This window comes from Lissotriton helveticus, chromosome 6 (assembly GCF_964261635.1).
Source record: "Lissotriton helveticus chromosome 6, aLisHel1.1, whole genome shotgun sequence".
Taxonomy (NCBI): Eukaryota; Metazoa; Chordata; class Amphibia; order Caudata; family Salamandridae; genus Lissotriton; species Lissotriton helveticus.
Window position 1 is genome coordinate 154412259 of NC_136067.1, and position 20366 is coordinate 154432624.

Sequence of the window (20366 nt, forward strand, 5' to 3'; positions counted from 1 at the left end):
ACGAACTATAGAAGGAGAGCTCCAAATGGTCAAAACTGGAAGTCGGAGCAGGAACACTCTTCGTCAAGTTGTGAAGATGAGTCTGAAGGAACATCATCCAGCAGGAGAACACATCACACCCACATCAGGGGTATCCGAACACCAAACAAGTGGGAAGAAGAAATAGGTCGTATAAGACGAACCGACCCTCCCCAACAACGAACAGGAAAAGACCAACGCATCAATGACACCGGGGACAACGAAGAAACTGAGAAGACGTCGTTGACATGTGAGAAAGGCAAAGATGGAAAATCTCAAGAGCAAACACAAAGAACAAGCACGTGGTTGCTGAACAACTTCTCGGATGAAACAATGCCAAAGACAAGTCGACGAAGGCGCCCGGAGAATCGTTTTAAAGACAACCCTGAGTCACCGAACAACGCGTCACGGCCCACTTATTTCAGACATCCAGCACCCGATACACCCTCAAAGGAACGCTTCAAAAGGAGTATGGCCAGGAACTCCTCTGATTCAGAGAGCGCGTCCGTTCGATCCTGGAAGTCGACAAAAGACTTCTCTGACCTAGAAAACACGTTTATGGCCAGGAACTCCTCTGGTTCAGAGAGCACGTCTGTCCGATCCTGGAAGTCGACAAGAGACTTCTCTGACCCAGAGGGTTCGTCTGTTCAATCCCGTGAGTTGACCGAGTCATGGTCCCGACAACAGTCATGGCGTCAACCACCCAAACGCACCATGGAACCAAAGGACATCCTTCACGTCAAGAGCAACACGTCACACACTAAGGACTCTGAACACTCTGTCATGTCACAAGACAATCTGTCATGTCAGTCACAAGTACATCTGGACATAGATCAGACACCGTCACCCTTGAAGGGGTCCGCGAGGCTGACCCAAAGGACCTACAAAAAGAAAACAGAGACACTGGACCTTAGTCACCAGATGGGAAGGGACCAGCCATCCCCTCCGCAAAGAAAACCGGACATGTCGGCAGAGAGAGATCATCAGATGAGAGAGAAACATGCCTATGCACAGATAGCCCACGAGCTCGCCAGACAACCCGAGGCCGTGAACAAGTTATCGAGCCACACCGTACTGTCTGGTATGTATGACCCTGGATTGGAGAGCAGTGTTGCCCTCGACTGGACAAGACGAAAGGAAGTAAAAGTAGATGCTGGTGCTCAGAAGAGGACCCGAACATTATCCACTCATGAAAACGATCGAGCATCTGAACCAACCGTTACACCGCAGGAAGGAAACATGATGACTGCGGAGCGTGAGAGTAAACAGTTCAAACGCAAAATGGTCAGGAATACCCTGATCCAGACAACAGAAAGACTGACCAAAGCCAAGCCCACCACTGATTCGACACTACTGAGGTTTGAAGAACCGACTGTCCGCCGACCAGTGTGGTGGATTGAACAATTGCGAACACTGAAGACATTAAGCTCATTTTGTTAAGAAAGGGGGAGATGTAATATAGTTGACAGTCTAGTAGCTGGGGTGGGCGGAGCTAGGTGGGCTGAGGGGAAGAGGAGGGGTCAGTACAGGATGAAGGCAGATATAGTAGGGACAGGGCATGAGTAAGAGGTATTAAATAAAGCTCCAGTTAAGACAATAATAAGTGTCTGTATTTATTGTAGCACGATGCTACAACTGCTTTACACGTTGTCTTTGAAATAGACACAAATACAACAAAAGTTTACAAGCGATCGCATATTGTACATTACAGGACTGCACATTTCGTGTCTGGATATAATGATGCCCCTCCATGCACCTAGTGGATTCCTGCGTTTGGATCTCTCACCCCAGGCGAGGCAAATGTATATATTTGTAATAATTGATGGGCGGGTAGTCGATTCACAGAAGCTCAGGAGAAAAAGTCAGAATGCGTTCCCTTAGGCATGCTGCTACGTTTGGTGCATCTTTAGAACGTCTTTGAAATTCTGAAAGAATTCCAAGCATACACCTATAGCTAGACTTTTTGTATATAACTGGGGGTATTTAAATGTGCAACCATTTTCCTATACGGAAAGGAGCAGGCGCATAAATGAATGCAAAATTACACCTGGAAATATTTTTTATACCTCTTTCTTCTCAAAGGAGAACATATTTTTTCCAGTGTAGACCCCCCTCTTTCCCAGCACTCCCAAAGGGTTGGGGGATGCTTTTTTCCAGCCCCACCCCAACGATCCATGCACTATTTACTTGACAGGAGCAAATGTACTAGTGTAATCACAGTTGGTAACAAGCTGGAAAAGCTTGGTGAATACCACAAACAAAGAAATGTTTGTGTTTAGCAACTTTTGCTGGTGAGCCACCTGTGAAAACCAACAAACCCCACAAGTTTGGTGAGCACCCAAAACCCACCACGATGTTGTCATTTCCTAGAGAGTAAATTTCGTGTATGGGGGCAAATTACCGCCTTTTCTGATTCTTTGACTCTGCTGTCGTGAACATGCTTATGTGGAACAATTGTCAGCGCAATGTTGGGGCATTAAGTCCATACTAATGCCTGTTGTTTGATTGGTCCCTGCAGAGGCTGTTGAAGGGCTTGAAGGTCCAACCTGGGTGAGTGGTGCCGCGTGGAAGCAGTGCCAGTACATAAGCACTCACATGGAAGCGTTCTCATTCCTGTGCAAATCCCTTACTTCGAACACCAGCCAGTGGGACTGTTTTATGAGGAATGGCAATGTATATCACTTTCTCAGCACACCTTTCCACTCTGCGTCATTAGTATCTTCTGCCGTGCTTTGTGGTAAGTACTTTATCAGGGAGTGATACAACCAAGTGTCCTATGGCGATGGTTTTAAGTGTTTTATTTAATATATCATCCTCCATAGGGTTAAATATTGACATGCTCAATTTTCTTTCTCTCACACACACACTCCCCCACACACATCTTTTCTCCTCCAGATCTTTCTTTCTCTCTCTTTTTTACTCATACTCTCTTACACACAATCATAAATGCCCCTACAGTCTGATTGTTATTTGATATTGCATTCATAGCATCATGAACCACTGTCACTGAAAGTTTGATGTCTTTGCCTCTTCATCACTCTCCAGTTTCCTCTCTCTAAGTATCTAAGAGAGGTCATCACCTGTCTTGAAAAATGTTTCTCAACAATCTTAGAGCTCTGCATTCAGCATTTTGTCACAGACCATTTCATCCCATAGCTCTGTTTAAAGTCAGAGCTATGAAATTATACTGCAGCAGTGAAAAAACATCTTAGGAAGCATTTTAAATCATCACAACTATGAGTTTCACTGCTGTAAACTTTACTGCAACAGTTGCAAATGGTTCCTGTGGATTTGGGGCATTCGAATTTATATGGCATGCGTCAAAATCCACTTATTAAACATATATACTGAAAACTTTAGACATGTGTAATCAATTTGAAGATTCAACAGGAATCAATTGGACTTGTCCCCACAGAAGTTCATCATCTTTCCAAAACCTCACATGCCGGCTACTTCATTGAGTCAAAACCCTTTGTAGCTGGTCATCTACATCTCCTGATAGAGTTGGAGGCCCATTGATTCGCATACCATGTCTGCAAATTGGGAACCTGAATTTGTTTACTCAAATACATTAAATAAGTCTTGTGTGCTGGTCTAAATCTCCCTTCAATGCTGTTTTTTTCATTTTGATACAGATACTAATAAAGAAGAAATACCTGGTGTTATTGAAGAAAGTAAGGACTCTGAAACACTCTTCAGATGGGAGAAGCTTTCTTCTTTTCAAAAAGTTATACTGGTGAGAAAAAATGTTTTATTCAGCATTAGAGATTCTAGTGAACTGTTTTACCCGATTGTGCACCCTATATTGCTAGCCTTTGGTCATCAGGCTTGAATTTCAACAACTTTTTATTGCATAATGAACTATTAAGTTAGCTTTAAATACCATTAAACGCAAAGGCAAAAATACAATAGTGTAGGCTTACGGCATGATAGCAGAATTAGGCTATATTTGTTTTTCTTGAAAGACTCCATTTCACAGTTATAAGTATGTAAATATGCAAAAACATTTTCCACAATTCACCAGGTGTGGCAAAGAAACCCAGCATTAACTCAGTACCACCTTCCTCAACAGAAGTATTGATGGACTACGTATAGGCAGAAACCCCTGCCTGCCTGATGATCCACTCATTTGTATTTTGAAACATTAATTCCATGAGGTCCTTGAATATGTTGGGATTTAAAAATGGCAGAGATGAACTTATGGTGCATGTCCAGCATGAATCCCAAGGTACATGTTGCTACAAGCCAACATAGTCCACCTTAAGGTATAATGTTCCCTGTGAATTAATTTCCCTTTTTCTTCCAAAATAAATAAAGGTAGTGGTTAAACAACCTGGAAATAGCAAAGTATATTCTTTAAAAATAAACTGTTCCCGACTCTGGATCTGGTGTCCAAGCAAGCTGAAAAGGGAACTACAGCAGATCTTCTAACTCGCTGCACGTGATCATACTGGAATCAAGAATTTGGGATGCCATGTTTTTCTAAACAATACTAATCACTCTACAAATTGGTTATCTTTTAAATAACCCCGGCATGAACTGGTATTAAGGAATTGGGGAAGAACTGTAGTATAACTTCTATCCACACTGGCATCTTGCAATGCTGAACAGACTTGATGACACTTTAGGAAATAAATAGCCCCCCGTATCTTAAAGTTTTGGGTCTTTGTGTTGGAGCACTGATGTCAGGATACCAGGAAATGAGAGGGAGAACTACAGACCCAGAAGGAATTCACAATGTGTTCTATTCATATTACCAAACTCTATATCATGAGGGTACTCCTGGCCACTCGGGAGACGTTATTTCATATTAATTAAGTTCCAGCGGTACAATTTTCCCAAGAGGATCAACAACAACTTGAGGAACTCCCCCAATGGGTGGATATTTTGCTATGTATTAACAGTCTTCGGAGTGGTAAAGCCACTGGCTTAGAGAACATACCCTTAGAGTTTTATAGGAAATTTGCGCCACAGTTGAAATATTGTATGCTACAATTATTTCTACATGTATTTAAAGGGGTGTTAGACCTGGCATCTTTGGGGTGGTTTCCCCCTATCTTTTTGCCTCTACCTCCTGTATTTTTGATGCTGTGCTGGATTTCGTTTTTGCTGGTTTAGAGGCTTTGGGGACTTTGCCACTGCTGTTCAGTGTCAAAGTGCAAGTGCTCCCTGTGTAAATTGATATTGTGATTGGTTATCCATGATTGACATATTTGTGTCACCAAGAAGTCCCTAGTAAAGTGCACTGAGTGTGCCAGGGCTGGTGATAACAAATGCTACTAGTGGGCCTGCAGCACTGATTGTGCCACCCACATGAGTAGCCCTAAAATGGTGTCTCAGGCCTGCCACCGCAGTGCCTGTGTGCAGTCTGTGAACTGCCATGTCCTCCTGGTCAGTGTCCCCACTGGCCAGGCCTAACCCTTCCCTTTCTGTACACATTTGTCACCTCTATGGAAGGCCCAAGGTACCCCCTTGGGCAGGGTGCAGTGTATGTGAAAGGTAGAGCATGTACTTGTGCAGGTGACATGCTCTGGTAGTGAATTACAGCCATTTTCGTTTTTCACTATTGTAAGGCTATCCTGCCCCATAGGCTATCACGGGGGATGCTGGCTACAGTGTCTACCAGCATATCTTCCGATAGGAGGAAGATAGGACATAAAAGTCTGGTATGCCTGAACTCAGAATTTAATAACACATCTTTTAGGAAAGGTTGTTTTTAAATCCTGTGTTTGAGAACAGCACTTTTAGAAAGTTGCTGTTCTCTTGTCTGACCCTTCTGTGCGCCTTGACCTGTTTGTGAATTGGCTGTCTGGTTTGAGAGTGACAGAGGCTGGGAGACCCCAAGAGGCTGGCTGAGTCAGCCCTAGGCTGAATGACTGCATCTTGAGTGGTGCGAGGGGATAGCACCTGGGCCTGAATAGGGCTGTGCCTGCCTTCCACAATGCTGGCTCCACCTCCTGCTGGGCGGCTGACGACCCTGCCCCTCTCCCTGAAAGGAAAGGAGAGGCCAGGAAAACAAAGTGCTCAAGGAACACCCAGAACTGCTTCAGACCAGGCTCAGAGCCCTCCTGCACAAATGGATCAAAGACTTTTAGGGGCATAAGTACAGGACCCCTGACTACCGAAAATTAGATCATCCTAGAAACAAGAAGGAACCTCTGCCAAGGAGAAAGCTGAAAGACTGAAGAAGAAGGACTGCCCTGCTGTGTGATGCTGGACTGACCTGCAGTTGCTTTGCTGCCTAGGAGAGGGGAAGGACTTTGTTGTTGTTTTTCCCCTTACTTGAAGGAATCTCCAAGGGCCTGTTGTGAGCTGGCTCCCTGTTTTGAAGTTCCAGGAACAAAAGGACTTCACCCCCAGCTTCCCTGAGCTCTGCTGAGAGAGCTCTGTGCTTCCTAGAGTGCTTGGGCCAGTTGTGGTGCCTCTGGAATTTGTACCTGTGCTGGGAAGCTGGAAACCGAGATTTGAGAGATTTTGCTACAGAAAGGTTTTCGCATCATTTGCTTGCGGAGCGCATCTGCGACAGCACGAGGAAATTCCCGCCGCTACGAAGGCTGAGATCGTTGCAGCGCCTGTTGCCGCTGCCGGAGGCGTCGCATCCTTCGTTTGCGGGAAGATCACCATCGCTGCGAGCATCGTAGCAGAGCCAGTCATCGCTGGGTGAGATCGCCGCACCGCCTGCTTGCAGACCGCATCACGTCGATGCGAACATCGTAGCAGAGTCATCGCATCGAGGAGCTGCGAGAGGAAGATCGCCGCTGGATCACGCATCGTCGCCCCGGAGATCGTCGCAGCCCCTACAGATCATCGCATCGTGCCTTTGCGAGAACAAACTTCCTACGGAACCTACGCACCGGAATCCATACATGTCATCGCCTTCCTCCCCATAAATACCGGATTCGTCGCAACACGCCCGCTGCTGCAGCAGGACTGTCGCCAATGCCTCCCCATGGTCTCAGGAGCAATGCATCGCTTGTTTTCCACCTCACCCACTTCTGCTTTGAAACTTTGTCGCATCTAAAGGTACTGTTGGCTAAACGTGACGCAACTGTGAACTTTTCACGCAACTGTGGATTATTTTATCGCAACTTTAAGAACTCTTTCGCAACCATATTCTTGAACTGTGTATGTTGGATTTTTGTCATTTTGGTCTTGTGTAGTTTAGATTAAATACCTTTATTTTTCTAAACTGTTGTGGAGTCATTTTGCGGTGTTTTCACTGTGTTACTGTGAGTGTTGGTACAAATACTTTACACATTGATTTTGGATCAGCCTGACTGCTTGTGCCAAGCTACCAAGGGGGTGAGCAGAGGTTATCTAAAGAGTGTTTCCTCCTTACCCTGACTAGAAGCAAGGGTCCCTATTTGGACAGTGGTACCTACCTCTGCCATCTAGAGACCCCCAGTTGTAACAAGGGGGAAGACCACCGCAATCCTGAACACAAGCCAAAATGATAGTTTTTCTTAAAAAACATAAAACACCATTGGAACCTGGCTCCTATCGCCCTATTACCTTGATTAATGCCGATATTAAGATTTATTCCAACATTCTTTCCATGCTCTTATGTGCTGTCATTCACAAGGTTGTCTCACCCCGACAACATGGTTTACCAGGACGTGGCACGATTGACCATATTAGAAGAGTCATTTCATTATTTGATGCCGCTAACATCTCTGGAGATCCAACAGCACTTATATTGCTGGATGCTGAAAAGGCCTTTGATAAGGTCTCCTGTTTTTTTTTTTTATGGGAGGCTCTGGCAAGGGTCAGAGTAAGCAAAGGACTTATACTGGCTTTTAAGATGTTGTATTTCCGCCCCAGTGCAAGACTCTTTTTAAATAGCGTTCTTACAGGCTCATTCGAAATAACTAGAGGTACCCGACCGCGCTGCCCAAGCTTACCGCTGTTGTTTGCACTATGTATAAATCCCATTTTACGACAACTATCGAACCAAATAATAGTAGATGATTTTGAAAATCCATGGCTTATTTTTTTTTATGGTCCACTGTAAAACAATCAAAACGATTTAAAATTAATGTACTATATCTTCAAGCTATAGTTATTATCTTCTCTGCAAGAAATATCTCTTCTTTTTCTAACATGTAAAGGAGCTACCTCGATTGATATGCTGCCTCCTTCAGTTGAGGCAATGCAATTGATGTTACAAACAAACAAAACCTGTAAAGGTCAAAGCCAGAGAGTTTCAAATTCCATAATTCAGCTACATACAGAGAAATTGACAAACATGTTAAATCCAGAATATGCTGCTTACATCCAAAGGCGTCAAAGTCCACCATCTTGGAAAGGAAGTGTAATTGTGCAGATATTTAAAGGAGATTCTCATTTATTCCTGTCAAATATAAATTGAAGCCTTCTTTGGATATGCCTAGTAAGATGTTTATATAAATATCTACTTCAGACATTAGATAATTTGGCAGATTTCCATTAGCAGAAGCCACATTTATTAATCGACGGATAATGCTTGATCCTACACATTCTGAAACAGAAATATGTAGTGAATTAGGGCCTACGCAAACAAATTATAGACAGAATGCTGAGTAAATCATACATTCACCCCCAGTCAAGAGATCTACTTTAAATCCATTGTTCTTTTGCTCACCATGCCACCCCAGGTTAGACCCAGCCATATGCAAATCTGTCTTGACCCTGGGCCTCATGGGAACAGTCCAGACCGAACTGCCAAGCCAGGTCCTCCATGGACCGGAAACAAGCATCCTCGAACCGGTTACTGGATATTACCCTTCATCAGCCAGGCTAGCTTGAATCCAGTGGCACAGTGAGCAAGGGACCCATGTCTGGGCATACCCATCCCACATAGGGTGAAAAGTGCTACGCAAACAAATGATGGACGGAATGCTGAGTAAATCATACATTTAGTCACCCCAGTCAAGAGATCTGGGGTAAATCCATTGTTCTTTTGCTCACCATGCCACCCTGGGACCGGTTTCTGGGTATTACCCTTCATCAGCCAGGCTAGCTTGAATGCAGTCCATTGCACCAACTGGAGAGGACGTACCAGAGACAGATCGCGTAGGGAGCACGCCACCGCTAAACGCGCTTATCACTGCGCATGCAGCATCTCCCAAGAGGGTTCACCTAAGCAAGGGATTGACCACGCCACATCGTTGAAAGCTCCCACATACTCAGAGTGCCACCGTGCAGTTTTTGTCCACCGCATCTCCTGACTGGCATCTGGATCCACACAACGGAGCTCCAAGGCCAGCTCTATTATCACACTTGCCAGCCACAACTCACCCTCACATGGGCTCCCGGCTGGGACCCCTGTGAGTTTTTCTTTTTTCACTATACTATCACGGTGCCACCACTTCTCATTAGCAGCGCAGGCCCTCTTCAGGTGAACCTACACTGTTCAGTCCTGAGGAGACCCCATATTCTAAAAGGGTCGAAACGCCGTTGACAGTTCGCAAAGGCAGACAACATGCAACAGTTTCCTACAGTTTAAATTGTTGATGATCAATTGTATACACATTACATGATCGCCTTGTTTTGTTGAAACAAATAGAAAAATTGAAACCTTCTTGTATATGCCACTGTAATGTCACTAAAGTAGCATAGGTTCTTTGATATTTTCACTGGGGCACTAAAACACCTGCTTTTGTACAGTCACAACTGTTTATTTTTTAATATATATTGTACAAAGTTTCTTGTATATCTATATAAATAATGCAATGTAATACCAAACCTGACATGTGTGTAGATAGCTTTTCTTTCTGACATCCACACCAACCCCTATATTGTGCGTTATTCTTCACCATTAGACTTTTTGTATTATCCCTCAGGAGCGATTGTTTTCCTTCTTAAGCTTGAAACCAGTGGCACAGTGAGCAAGGGACCCACGTCTGGGCATACCCATCCCAGATAGGGTGAAATGTGCAATGCAAACAAATGATGGACGGAATGTTGAGTAAATCATACATTCACTCCCAGTCACGAGATCTGGGTTAAATCCACCGTTCTTTTGCTCACCATGCCACCCCAGTTTAGACCCAGCCATATGCAAATCAGTTTTGACCCTGTGCCTCATGGGAACAGTCCAGACCGAATTGCCAAGCCAGGTCCTCCCTGGACCGGAAACAAGCATCCTGGGACCGGTTTCTGCGTATTACCCTTCATCAGCCTGAGTCGGTCCACTTATGGAGCTTTTTTTCCAAAGTTGCTCCAAAGTTCTTCAGACTTTTGGAACTTCTTCTCGAAGTTCAACAAAGGGTCCCAAAGTGTCTCAATCTCACTTAAAGGGTATGGAAGCTCTAAGATGGTCCTTGAAAGTTAAGGACTTCAGTTCCCACAGTCCACTTGGACAAAACCCTTACAACTTCGCTGGTAATGCTCCAGGTTGAGGATTCTTGGTGGTGATGTTCCAAGTGAGCTCCATTAACCTATAGTGTGCAGGGAGTCCACTCTTTAGTCCTTTTACAGCAAGGGAGTCCACAGGGCAGTAGTTCCAGAGGGTGCAGAAGACGCAATCTTCAGAGTGCAGGCCTTAGTGATTGCACATCAAACTTCTCAGCATGGCCCTTCTTGCTCTCTTAGGTTTCAAACAGCAAATCTGAGAGGCTCTGCTCCTCTCAGATACTTATTCCAAGTAACCCTGGGCGTAGTTTGCGTAGTAGCGCTACGCGAAGTGCTCTTCGCACTATGCAAGCTACGCAAACTGCGTAGTGCACTGTGCAAAATGCTGTTCGCACTGATTGCACAGTGCCGCATGCTTGTCCGCACTGTGCAATCATTGCAAACTGCATCTTGCACAGTGCAAGCAGTCGTTTTCGCAACGCAGACTGTTAGTTTCTCATCGCGAGCATACGCGACCACTCTCAATCAGAAACCTGACCTCCCCACTTTGATAATCTCGCCAGGAGGTTTATTTTCCACGCTCATTGCGAATGAGGAAAACGTCTCGCCGGGATTTTATTTTTCTCACTCGCTGTCGCCAACTTGACGTTGAAGACCGCGAGCAAGCAAAAAGTGCCCGCTACGCTACACGTTTTTGCACTGTTGTAGTGTAGTTCCTATATTCCCAATAGGCTCTTGGAATAATATAAACAGCAGTCTAGACGTAGGACTATGGTCGACTAGGTCTCTACTGACTATATTAGACTTAATTAGTTTTGCCAGCTAGCTCAGAGGTCACTAGAAACTTTCTCGAATAAACAAGGAGGAGTTTAACTTCCCTGGATAGACAAGAAGGGATTAGCTTCTGACAACCATAAAACATGACAACTTTTCTCCCTCAGAATAAGAGTGTATCTCTAGAGTCGTGTGAAAACAATAGACAGCTATTTTACTCAGTCAATTGTGCATACTTAGTTTCACCAGAGTGCAGAGAAATAGAGAGACGGGCGTTTTCAATAAAAGGTGTTATTTATTGAGCAGTCTTCTTTCTCATGCAAGAGAAATGAATTGCCACAATTGCAATACTTAGTATAAAGTAAAGTGCATACAGTAAAAGGAGTATTATAAAATAATACTGTGAAAGCATTCATATGGTTTCCTAGCCATATGATACTTTAAAATAGATAAAATATATACATACATAAATACATTGACTAACGTACTCAACTGGTGCATCTAAATACGCCTACCCCGGTTTACCTGACCTAAGCCTAATACGTGGGAAGGAGCAAATAAGTAGCAGTTTAAGTTAAGTTGGTTTTGCCAATAATCTGAGTCAAGAATTCTCTTTAAGGGTTTAGTCAGCTCCGTACCTGGGTGATAGAAAGCAGGAGGTCTGGTATCTCTTTCTCAGGACTCAATATCCCAGCAACCCGCAAGGGCGGCTGAAAACACCAGAGCTGGATTTTCTCGGCTGGAGAAAAAGACAGCGTCTCTCTCAGTGCGTCAAAGGGGAGGGGCGGCGTCCGTGGGCTCTTGCATCAGCTGGGCTCTCGGGCAAGTAGATAGCCGCTCTGCTCCAAACCACCGTGTGTTTGCTTAAGGCAACGTTGGTATATTTATACCTGAAAGGTGCCGGGTTTGACGTAAGGTTGGACATAAGACGTCAATAAAGATGTCACTAAGAACTGGCAGTTCTTTCAGTGCTCACAGGAGTTCTAGGACAAATCAAAACAGAAGCATGGGGATTTCCCAGGTTGCTGGAGGTTTGCTTTGTTTAAAGAACGCGTTGTACTCTCTAGGAGTCTGGGGAAGTAGTCCTGCTTAATTTGACTGCATGGGCTACAACTTAATATGGATATGATTATTATGCCTTTATAAGGATATTATTTATTATAGCCATACAAGGGCATAAATTAGGAATATTGAATTAGGGTCCTAGATAGAAATACAACACTGTGCTACGTGCAATTCGCGTAGCGCGTAGTTGCGCAAACTGCGTAAACTACGCAAGCATAGTGTAGTCCTACGCCCAGGGTTAATTCCAAGTTCTCAGGGTCAAGCAGAAGGTCACTCCTGTCCATTTAATATTCCCAAATATTGTAGGTTGTCCATTTATAAGTGCCCCAAACACCAAAGTGGAGTTTGGGCACAATTTACTTTTTAAAAGCAGTCCTGCAACACAGAACTACTTTTAAACTGACCTCAGGCTTCAGCAGTGCACAAATGCAAATGCAGAAAGGGCTGCTGGCCTCTAAACTGCCATGCTCTATTATACACTAGGGACTTAGAGGTAGTTTTAATCCCCCTACCCTATTCTGTACTAGGTCTTTATAGGGTAGGTCATGCCAATCACAGGGGTACCCCAACTCAAAGTGTACCCTAGGGTATGTAAGTGTTTTCACTGTATTCTAATGTGTCTCTTTCAGCATAGCACTGGCCCTGGTTAGGCAGAGCCCAGGGTCAGTCAGAGTCAGTTACCACCAGTACCAGTCAGCAAAAAGTTGGGGGGTGCCCAGGGCACAGGATCACTTTGCAACAACAAGTAATAATGAAGTAAAAAGTAAAGAATCTACGTTTTGTGGCAGTTTCATATATCTATAGTAGGTAGTTATAGTTACAACATAGTTTCCATAGGAAGAGGTCACTGGTGATAATCTTTATTGCTTGATTACTTAAAATCATTGCAATCACAACAACTTCACGTCACAATCTTAACAACTAGATTAATCATTAAAAACATTAATTACAAGCAAAACATCTTCCCAACACATAAAATAAGAAACTGCCCTATATATACAATTTAAAACTTATCAATAAAATCAAATCCAATCACAGAACATCAATAATTACAGAATAATATTGCACATTTAATATGTTAAGGTGACAGCGTGCACAGCATACTATTTCCTTATAGATAATGGAAAGATATTCAAACGAATAACCATTAACTTTACACATGTTGTAATTCAAAGCATTAATGCTAAGGTGCAAAATTACCTGAAACAAAAAAGTTTCTAATGTACATTTCATGCACAAATTACATTTCAAGGTGCTAATGTGCAATTATTGCAGCGACCATCAAATCAAAGCAATAATAAAGTGTGTCAATATACTGTAAAGTGCTAATATGCGATTATTACAACGACCATCATATTAAAACAATAATAAAGTGCATCAATTAACGGTAGTAGCAGCACGTCTGTTTTGACATTTCAAAAAGTTTTGGGATGATCTGTCAAGCGTGGGCCGAGGAAAAAGGGGTCCCCAAACATGTTTATCCCTATGTTAATTCCCATAGGATCTTGGAACAAGCATACAGCTCGAACCACTGGATGGAATTAGACCAAATTTGACAGGAAGCTAGATCTTGGTATGCAGATGGTGCTTTTTGTGATTTAGTGTAAATCTATTCAGTAGTTTGGCTGATAATAAGTGGAAAACTAATTTGTATATCTGGGACCCGGATAATTTGCGGATCTACCTGACATCTGTAGGTGAAAGGAAGGCCCTGATGGGCTGGCCGCAGCTTGAAAGAAAAGTTGTGGCTGCCATTTTGTTTCCTCGCATCGGCTCGGTGTGGTGAAAATGCACTGTAAAACAGATAGAATGGGGAGGATACAAGTATTCTGACCCAAGAGGACACCTAGAGAGGACCCTTATGACCATAAAATTGTACGTTGTTGCTTTTAATCGCCTCAGTTTACTATCCGAGGATCCTGTGCAAACTTTGGCCCCAGCAGAAAAAAAAGAAAACATTGAAATTCATTGATAATAATAATAATAATAATAAAGTAGTTTGTAGAGCGCTTGGCGGCGCCATCACGGCGTGTCCCCGCGCTATGGAGAGAAGAACAGAGAGACAGCAGAAGATGCACTAACATTCATCTAGCGAGCTTTATGAGCTGTACAGGTGAGTTTTTAAAAGACTTCTGAACTTGACTTCGGATTTTTCCAGTCTGAGGCAAATCGGGAGTTTGTTCCAATTTTGGGCTGCTGAGACTCTAAAGGATTTACCCCCAAGTTTGGCGCTTCTTACACGGGGAACCATCAACTGGCCCGTGCCTACAGAACGTAGGGCTCTTCTTGGCTCGTATCTTTGTATTAGGTCATGGAGATAGGAGGGAGCATTCTGCCATAGTATCCGATGACATATGAGGAGAGCTTTGTACATTACTCTCTTTTTTACTGGCAACCAGTGTAGGGCCGCTAGAGCAGTTTTAGACGCTGCTCTTTTCAGAAGTCTCAGAACTAGGCAAGCTGCCGAGTTTTGAAGAACTTTTAAACGTCCCACACTTTTTTCCGTGGTGCCCAAAAACAGTACATTCCCGTGATCTAAATGGGACGTCACGAGCGCCTGTGTCAGGGTGCCTCTAGCTTCAAGGGGAAGTAGATCCAAGGTTTGATTGAGTGTTTTTAGCACCCAAAGCACTTTCCCACTAGGCGACGAATGTGGCCCTCGTAAGATAGAGTAGGGTCCACCCATATCCCTAGGTTCTTAGCTTCCTTACAAGGGGTGGGGGTAGGACCCAGACATGGAGGCCACCAATTCGCTGTTCAGTTAAGGCTAGTGCCACCAACCACCAGTACCTCGGTTTTGGAGCCGTTTAACTTTAGGCACTGCGAGTTCATCCATGTGGCCAGATCCTGCATACAGGCCTTAAAATTGGATGCCGCTGCTAAAGGTGCTTGAGATAGAGAGATTAACAGTTGGGTGTCGTCAGCGTAGGAGACTAACTCCACTCCATACGCCTGCACCACTTCGACCAAGGGGGCCAGGTATAGATTAAATAGGGTTGGACTTAGGGCGGAGCCCTGGGGCACTCCCTGTTCCAACGCTAACTCTGAGGATCTGAAGGAGCCCCGTTGAACCTGAAAGCTCTGACCTGTAAGAAAGGATTTCAGCCACCCCAGGGCCGAGCCTGTGACACCCGCCCGGTTTAGACACTGTAGCAAGATGTAATGAGCTACAGTGTCAAACGCTGCGCTGAGGTCTAACATCACCAGCGCCATGGTGTGTCCGGCATCTGCCCCACGTCTGAGGGTCTCAATCGCTCTTAGAAGGGCAGTCTCAGTCGAGTAACCCGACCGGAAGCCCGATTGGGAGGAGTGTAGGATGTTGGCTGTTTCTAAGTAGGAATATAGAAAACAACAAGGAATGTTGACTGTGCACTGCTGAAGTTAAATCATAGGTAAACCAAATTTATCGTGCTCCTGGGATTACTCCCCGCCCGGGAGTATATTGAAAAACTGCGCAAGATAGCACCGACACAAGATGTGCGGGTGTCTCCTAGGGCACTGATTCAAGTGCTGGAAACGTCCAGCAAGCATTTATCAATAAAGTTTTTGATCCAAATAAAGTATCCTTGGAGAGATTCCTTGTATGTCTATTCAAAGTATTTTATTCATACTTCTACAAAGTAGTACTGTGTGTTAAATTTTCATAACTCTCGAATTCATCAAATGATCAATCACAACAATACTTCCAATGCATTTCGGCTCATTGCCTTCATCAGGGAAGTCTGTAATGTAAAATATATAACTCTAACTCCTCTATATCATACAAGGAATAATATAATCAACAACTATGTATGTTCAATACACTCGATATTAACCGATATAATAACCACCTTCATATTAGTATTGCATATCTATTACTAATGATCTATGGTGAACATAAAATCAGTAATTTATCAGATGAACCATTGAATCACAGTTATCAACAATAATTCGACAGACTAATGAATGTATAACAAAAATCTAAGCTTTTTGTCCTTTTTGTAAAGAAGAAACAAACATTCTATATATCATGTATATACGAACAGTTCATGCAATATCAAGCTGTTACTGTCTGCTGGCTAATAAATAGTTAGTAATATAAAGTAAACATTCGCTACAAAAATACCACATAAATTCAAATCTATCGAGGATTATGATGGCTCATGAATGTAGTTGCCTTATATTAGATTCAATTCTTACCGTGTGTATTCCAAGGCTGCTTCCTAGTGCGAAGCTGCCGCCATTGTCGATCACGCGGGAAAGCCAGCGTGTGACGTGTAAGGTGAACAAGGGGCGTGGTACTAACAAGGACGTATGTAACGAATGGGCTGAATCGTAAACAAACGGTCTTAAAGGGACCTCTCACGATGGTTCTCGATTCTGCTATATTTTAAGTATAATATGGTATATGAGATTTGAAAGGAACGATACCAAAGCTCAACACGATCTCTGCATACCATAATCTAACCGTGCATGAAATCGCATTCATCAAGTGTGCTTTAGATGAAAATAATACAATCCATAAAAGTGATTAATAAACAATATAGGTATAAACATCATCAAATGTGACAATAATGGTGAAAAATCAGCGTATAGTCTGCCAAGGTCTATGTGCCAAATGTTTATAAATAACACCCAAATTCTGTCCGTTCATTCATTCCCCTTGGTTTTAGGGTTTGTAGATGATATATCCAGTAGTTCTCTCGCATCAGCAGCATCTTTTTATTGTCTCTCTCTGAGCTTTTTTCCACCACTTCTAGAATACATGCTTTTAATTGGTTAATTTGGTGATGCGCCTCTATGAAATGTGTAGCTACCACTGATTTCGGTGCTTTCGTTCTGATATTGCTCTTATGTTCATTTAGTCTTACTTTCAATTTCCGCTCCGTCTGGCCTAAATAAGCTTTCCCACATGGACATTTAATCATGTAGATTATGTTAGTGGTATCGCAGGTGGCATTTACGTTCAAGTTTATTTTATGTCCTTTCATTGGATGATTGATGCTCTTGCCTTCAATGATGTTATTGCAATTACTGCAATTTCTGCAGGGAGTAGTACCCTTGAATTTTACTTTTGGTCTTGTGTCCGGAACGTGTTTTATGATTTCTCCCAAGTTTCTAAGTAGGCCATCAGTTGAGAGTTGGCCACTTTCTCCGCCACTTTGGCTAGATATGGCAGTAAGGAGATCGGCCTCAGATTCTCAAGCACTTCATGGCTTATATTAGCTTTCTTCTTTATGGGAAGAACTACTGCTTTCTTCCAGTCGTCAGGAAGTATTTGGGAAGCAAAATATGTTTGAAGCACATGCCTGATGTAGAGTTCTAGAGTCGCCAGGCTCTCTCCCAATACTTTAGGAGGGGCTGGGTCACGCGGGGATCCTGACTTAATCCCTCGACAGATTGTACATAGTACCTCCGGGGAAGGGACCGTAAAATATTCCATACAGTGTTCCGTATTTCTAGCACCAGTCCATTCTACAAAGTCTAGCCCATTTTCAGGCTTGTTAGAGAAGGAAGCATATATGTCCCTGACTTTTCCTGCGAAATATTCTGCAACTCTGTTGCATTCTGCTACAGAGTCATTAGCTGGAGTGTTCTTGCTTGCTACCATGGAGATCTCTTTAAAGATTTTAAAGAGTTCTTTCGAGGAGTTTTCAGCCTCTATGATACGATTTTTGTAGTGGGTGGCTTTGGCTCCCCGCACCATGGTTTGATATTTCCTTTGTGTCTCCCTATAGGTTATTTTAGATTGAGGGCGGAAGTCTACCTTTAATTTACTTTATTTCGGTCTTAGACCATAAAAGTGCAAGTGCAGTATTTCATACAGAACAATTTAAAAAGCCAAGGAAATTCATTAAATTACCTGTTAAAAGAGAGCTATCAGGACATAATCTAAGATTCATTATGGAATTTAAATGAACATGGGTGTGCATGTGGGAACGAGACAACAAAAGCATGTGCTTATTCCAATGTGGACCACATGACCCGGTATGCTGGCTAGGTTCCAGGGTTATCTGCACAGTCATTAGTCACACTGATTAGATTAGATATTATCAGATAATCATAAAACATTGCAGTTGGGTCGATTAAAAAACATTATAAATGCTATTTTTATAAAAAAGCTTTAATAACATGTACAATAGTCTCACACTTTCAGCAGATGCCTTCTAATTTCCCACATGTGCCCCAAAAACTTTGCAACTGAACAAACAATCTCCGGACCATGGTCTGTTCTTAAGATACGGAGAGCTTCGACATGGCAATGGGTTCCCATTTGCTTACAAATTGGCATCACCCATTTTCCTCTCGGGCATGAATACTTGGGACAGACAAGGAATACTTATTACAGAAATGCAGCTGGGGCAAGACTGAGAGGTAGTGGATGACTGCTCCCAGGAACTAGTAAATGAGTTCAAAGGAAGGGAACCAAACCTAAACTGAATATAGAGTTTCCTATCCAAGGGTATGGTGATGATTTCAAAATACTGTTCGTATGAACCAATCATTTTATAATTCATAAACTCCGTAGTTAGGCATCCACGCGAAGAACTGGTAAATGCGTCCTGAGCTACCCAATCCCAATAGTGCTTCTTGATTGCGTCTTTGGTAAGGAGCACTGGTGGTGGTTTTACCCATACAAACCATTGATATTCAGCAGTTATACTTATACTTATACTTATCTAAAGAAACTATAACTTATACCATTAAGTAACTTAAGACAGCGAGTCATCGTTTATTAAGATAAGTAAAACTGTAACTGCTGAATTTATATGGTTTTGTATGGGTAAAAAGTCAGCATACCTATAACAATCCTGTAACCTTTGGTTTTAACAGTGAATATAAATATTCACTGATAGCTACAAACAAGTAGACAAAACAAGAAAGGGGTCTGTGCCAACAAATGAGTGCAATGGTTTCTTAATAAATATATTGAAAGCAACTGTTACTGTGGAATTTTATGGAATCCAACAAAAGTTTATTGGAAAATGTGAACATTTTCCCTCAGGATCTTTCCTGTAATTTGACTTGCAGAAGCTCACAGTCTGAAAGGGGTGGTGCATTAGGCCTCTTGAAGAAAGTTACCTTTGGACTTTACCATTTTTCTGGAACTAATTGTGTTGCTTGGGTTAGAATTCCATAGAAAAAAACAGAAGACGAGGCGTTTGACAAAACAGGAACAGTTTCTTTAATTAAACATTTCGGCCGGAAGAACAGTTACAAGCACAAGGTCTGAGGGCTGTCTCAATTTACATCGAATTTGAAGGTTTGTTATATACATTATTACAACAGTAATAAAAGGTTTTCAGGGTTCCATATATGGTGAGAAATGTTGGTTACTGTCTTTGGGGTCATAAATTAATGGTCACTATAGGTGGGACTTGACCAGCGTGGACATCGTGTGGGCAGTGTTGAATGTGTCCAGATGTCCAACATGGGGAGCATGTGATCACTATGTGTACTTGGCCCTCACTGGCTATGTATTCTTAACTCATGTGGCATCTGATTTTATGGTGTTTTAGGAGCTCGCGTACCCCCTCCGGTCATGTGTGCTTTATTAGGACAATCTCCCCTTACCATTGTAATGTTGTGCACCTATCTGTGGAAGCGATCAAGAGTTTGCTGCCTGAGTGTTTGCCTGCCAGCTATACACCCTCCCACCTGTGACCCATCAATCTGTAATCCCAGGCCTAGATCCCAGGGTCTGCCTGACTACATATGTGCATGTCAAGGTAGATGTGGAGTTCAGAATGGGTGATTCTATTAATAAGTACTATAGTTCATTTTTGTCAACAAATGCCTTGATATCCATAATAACCCCTTAAGTGCTGCGCACGTTCACCGGCCGACGGCACCACTACCTCCGTAGTGCTGCCGTCGGCCGTTGAACGTTCAAACTGCACCTGCTCAATGGAACGTCCAGCACTGGAGCTGGACGTTCCATAGCAGCTATGAGGTTAACATTCTCCCCTCTAGGGATTTATCAACTACACCTTCTAACTCATGTGTTTGTAACATAATTTTATTTCGATCCTGCTGTTCGTTATGCTCACTCTTGACTACGACAACCTTCCTAATTACTTGCATTTTACATAGGTTGAGGACTGCGCTTTTACAGCAGGTAATCCCCAACTGTATAACCCTGCAGACCAATAGAAACACAATGAAAACTAGCAGCAGTTATTTACACAGACTGGATA

General features: G+C 43.0%; 1 protein-coding gene across 1 annotated transcript in view; it reads left to right on the forward strand.

Moving 5' to 3' along the window:
* Positions 1–20366, forward strand: part of DNAH14 (dynein axonemal heavy chain 14) — a 1144348-nt gene that overhangs the window by 939180 nt on the left and 184802 nt on the right. The window contains exons 73-74 of the mRNA XM_078647362.1: positions 2537–2755; positions 3654–3754. Coding sequence (XP_078503488.1) covers positions 2537–2755; positions 3654–3754 — 320 coding nt within the window. The remainder of the gene's footprint in view (positions 1–2536; positions 2756–3653; positions 3755–20366) is intronic.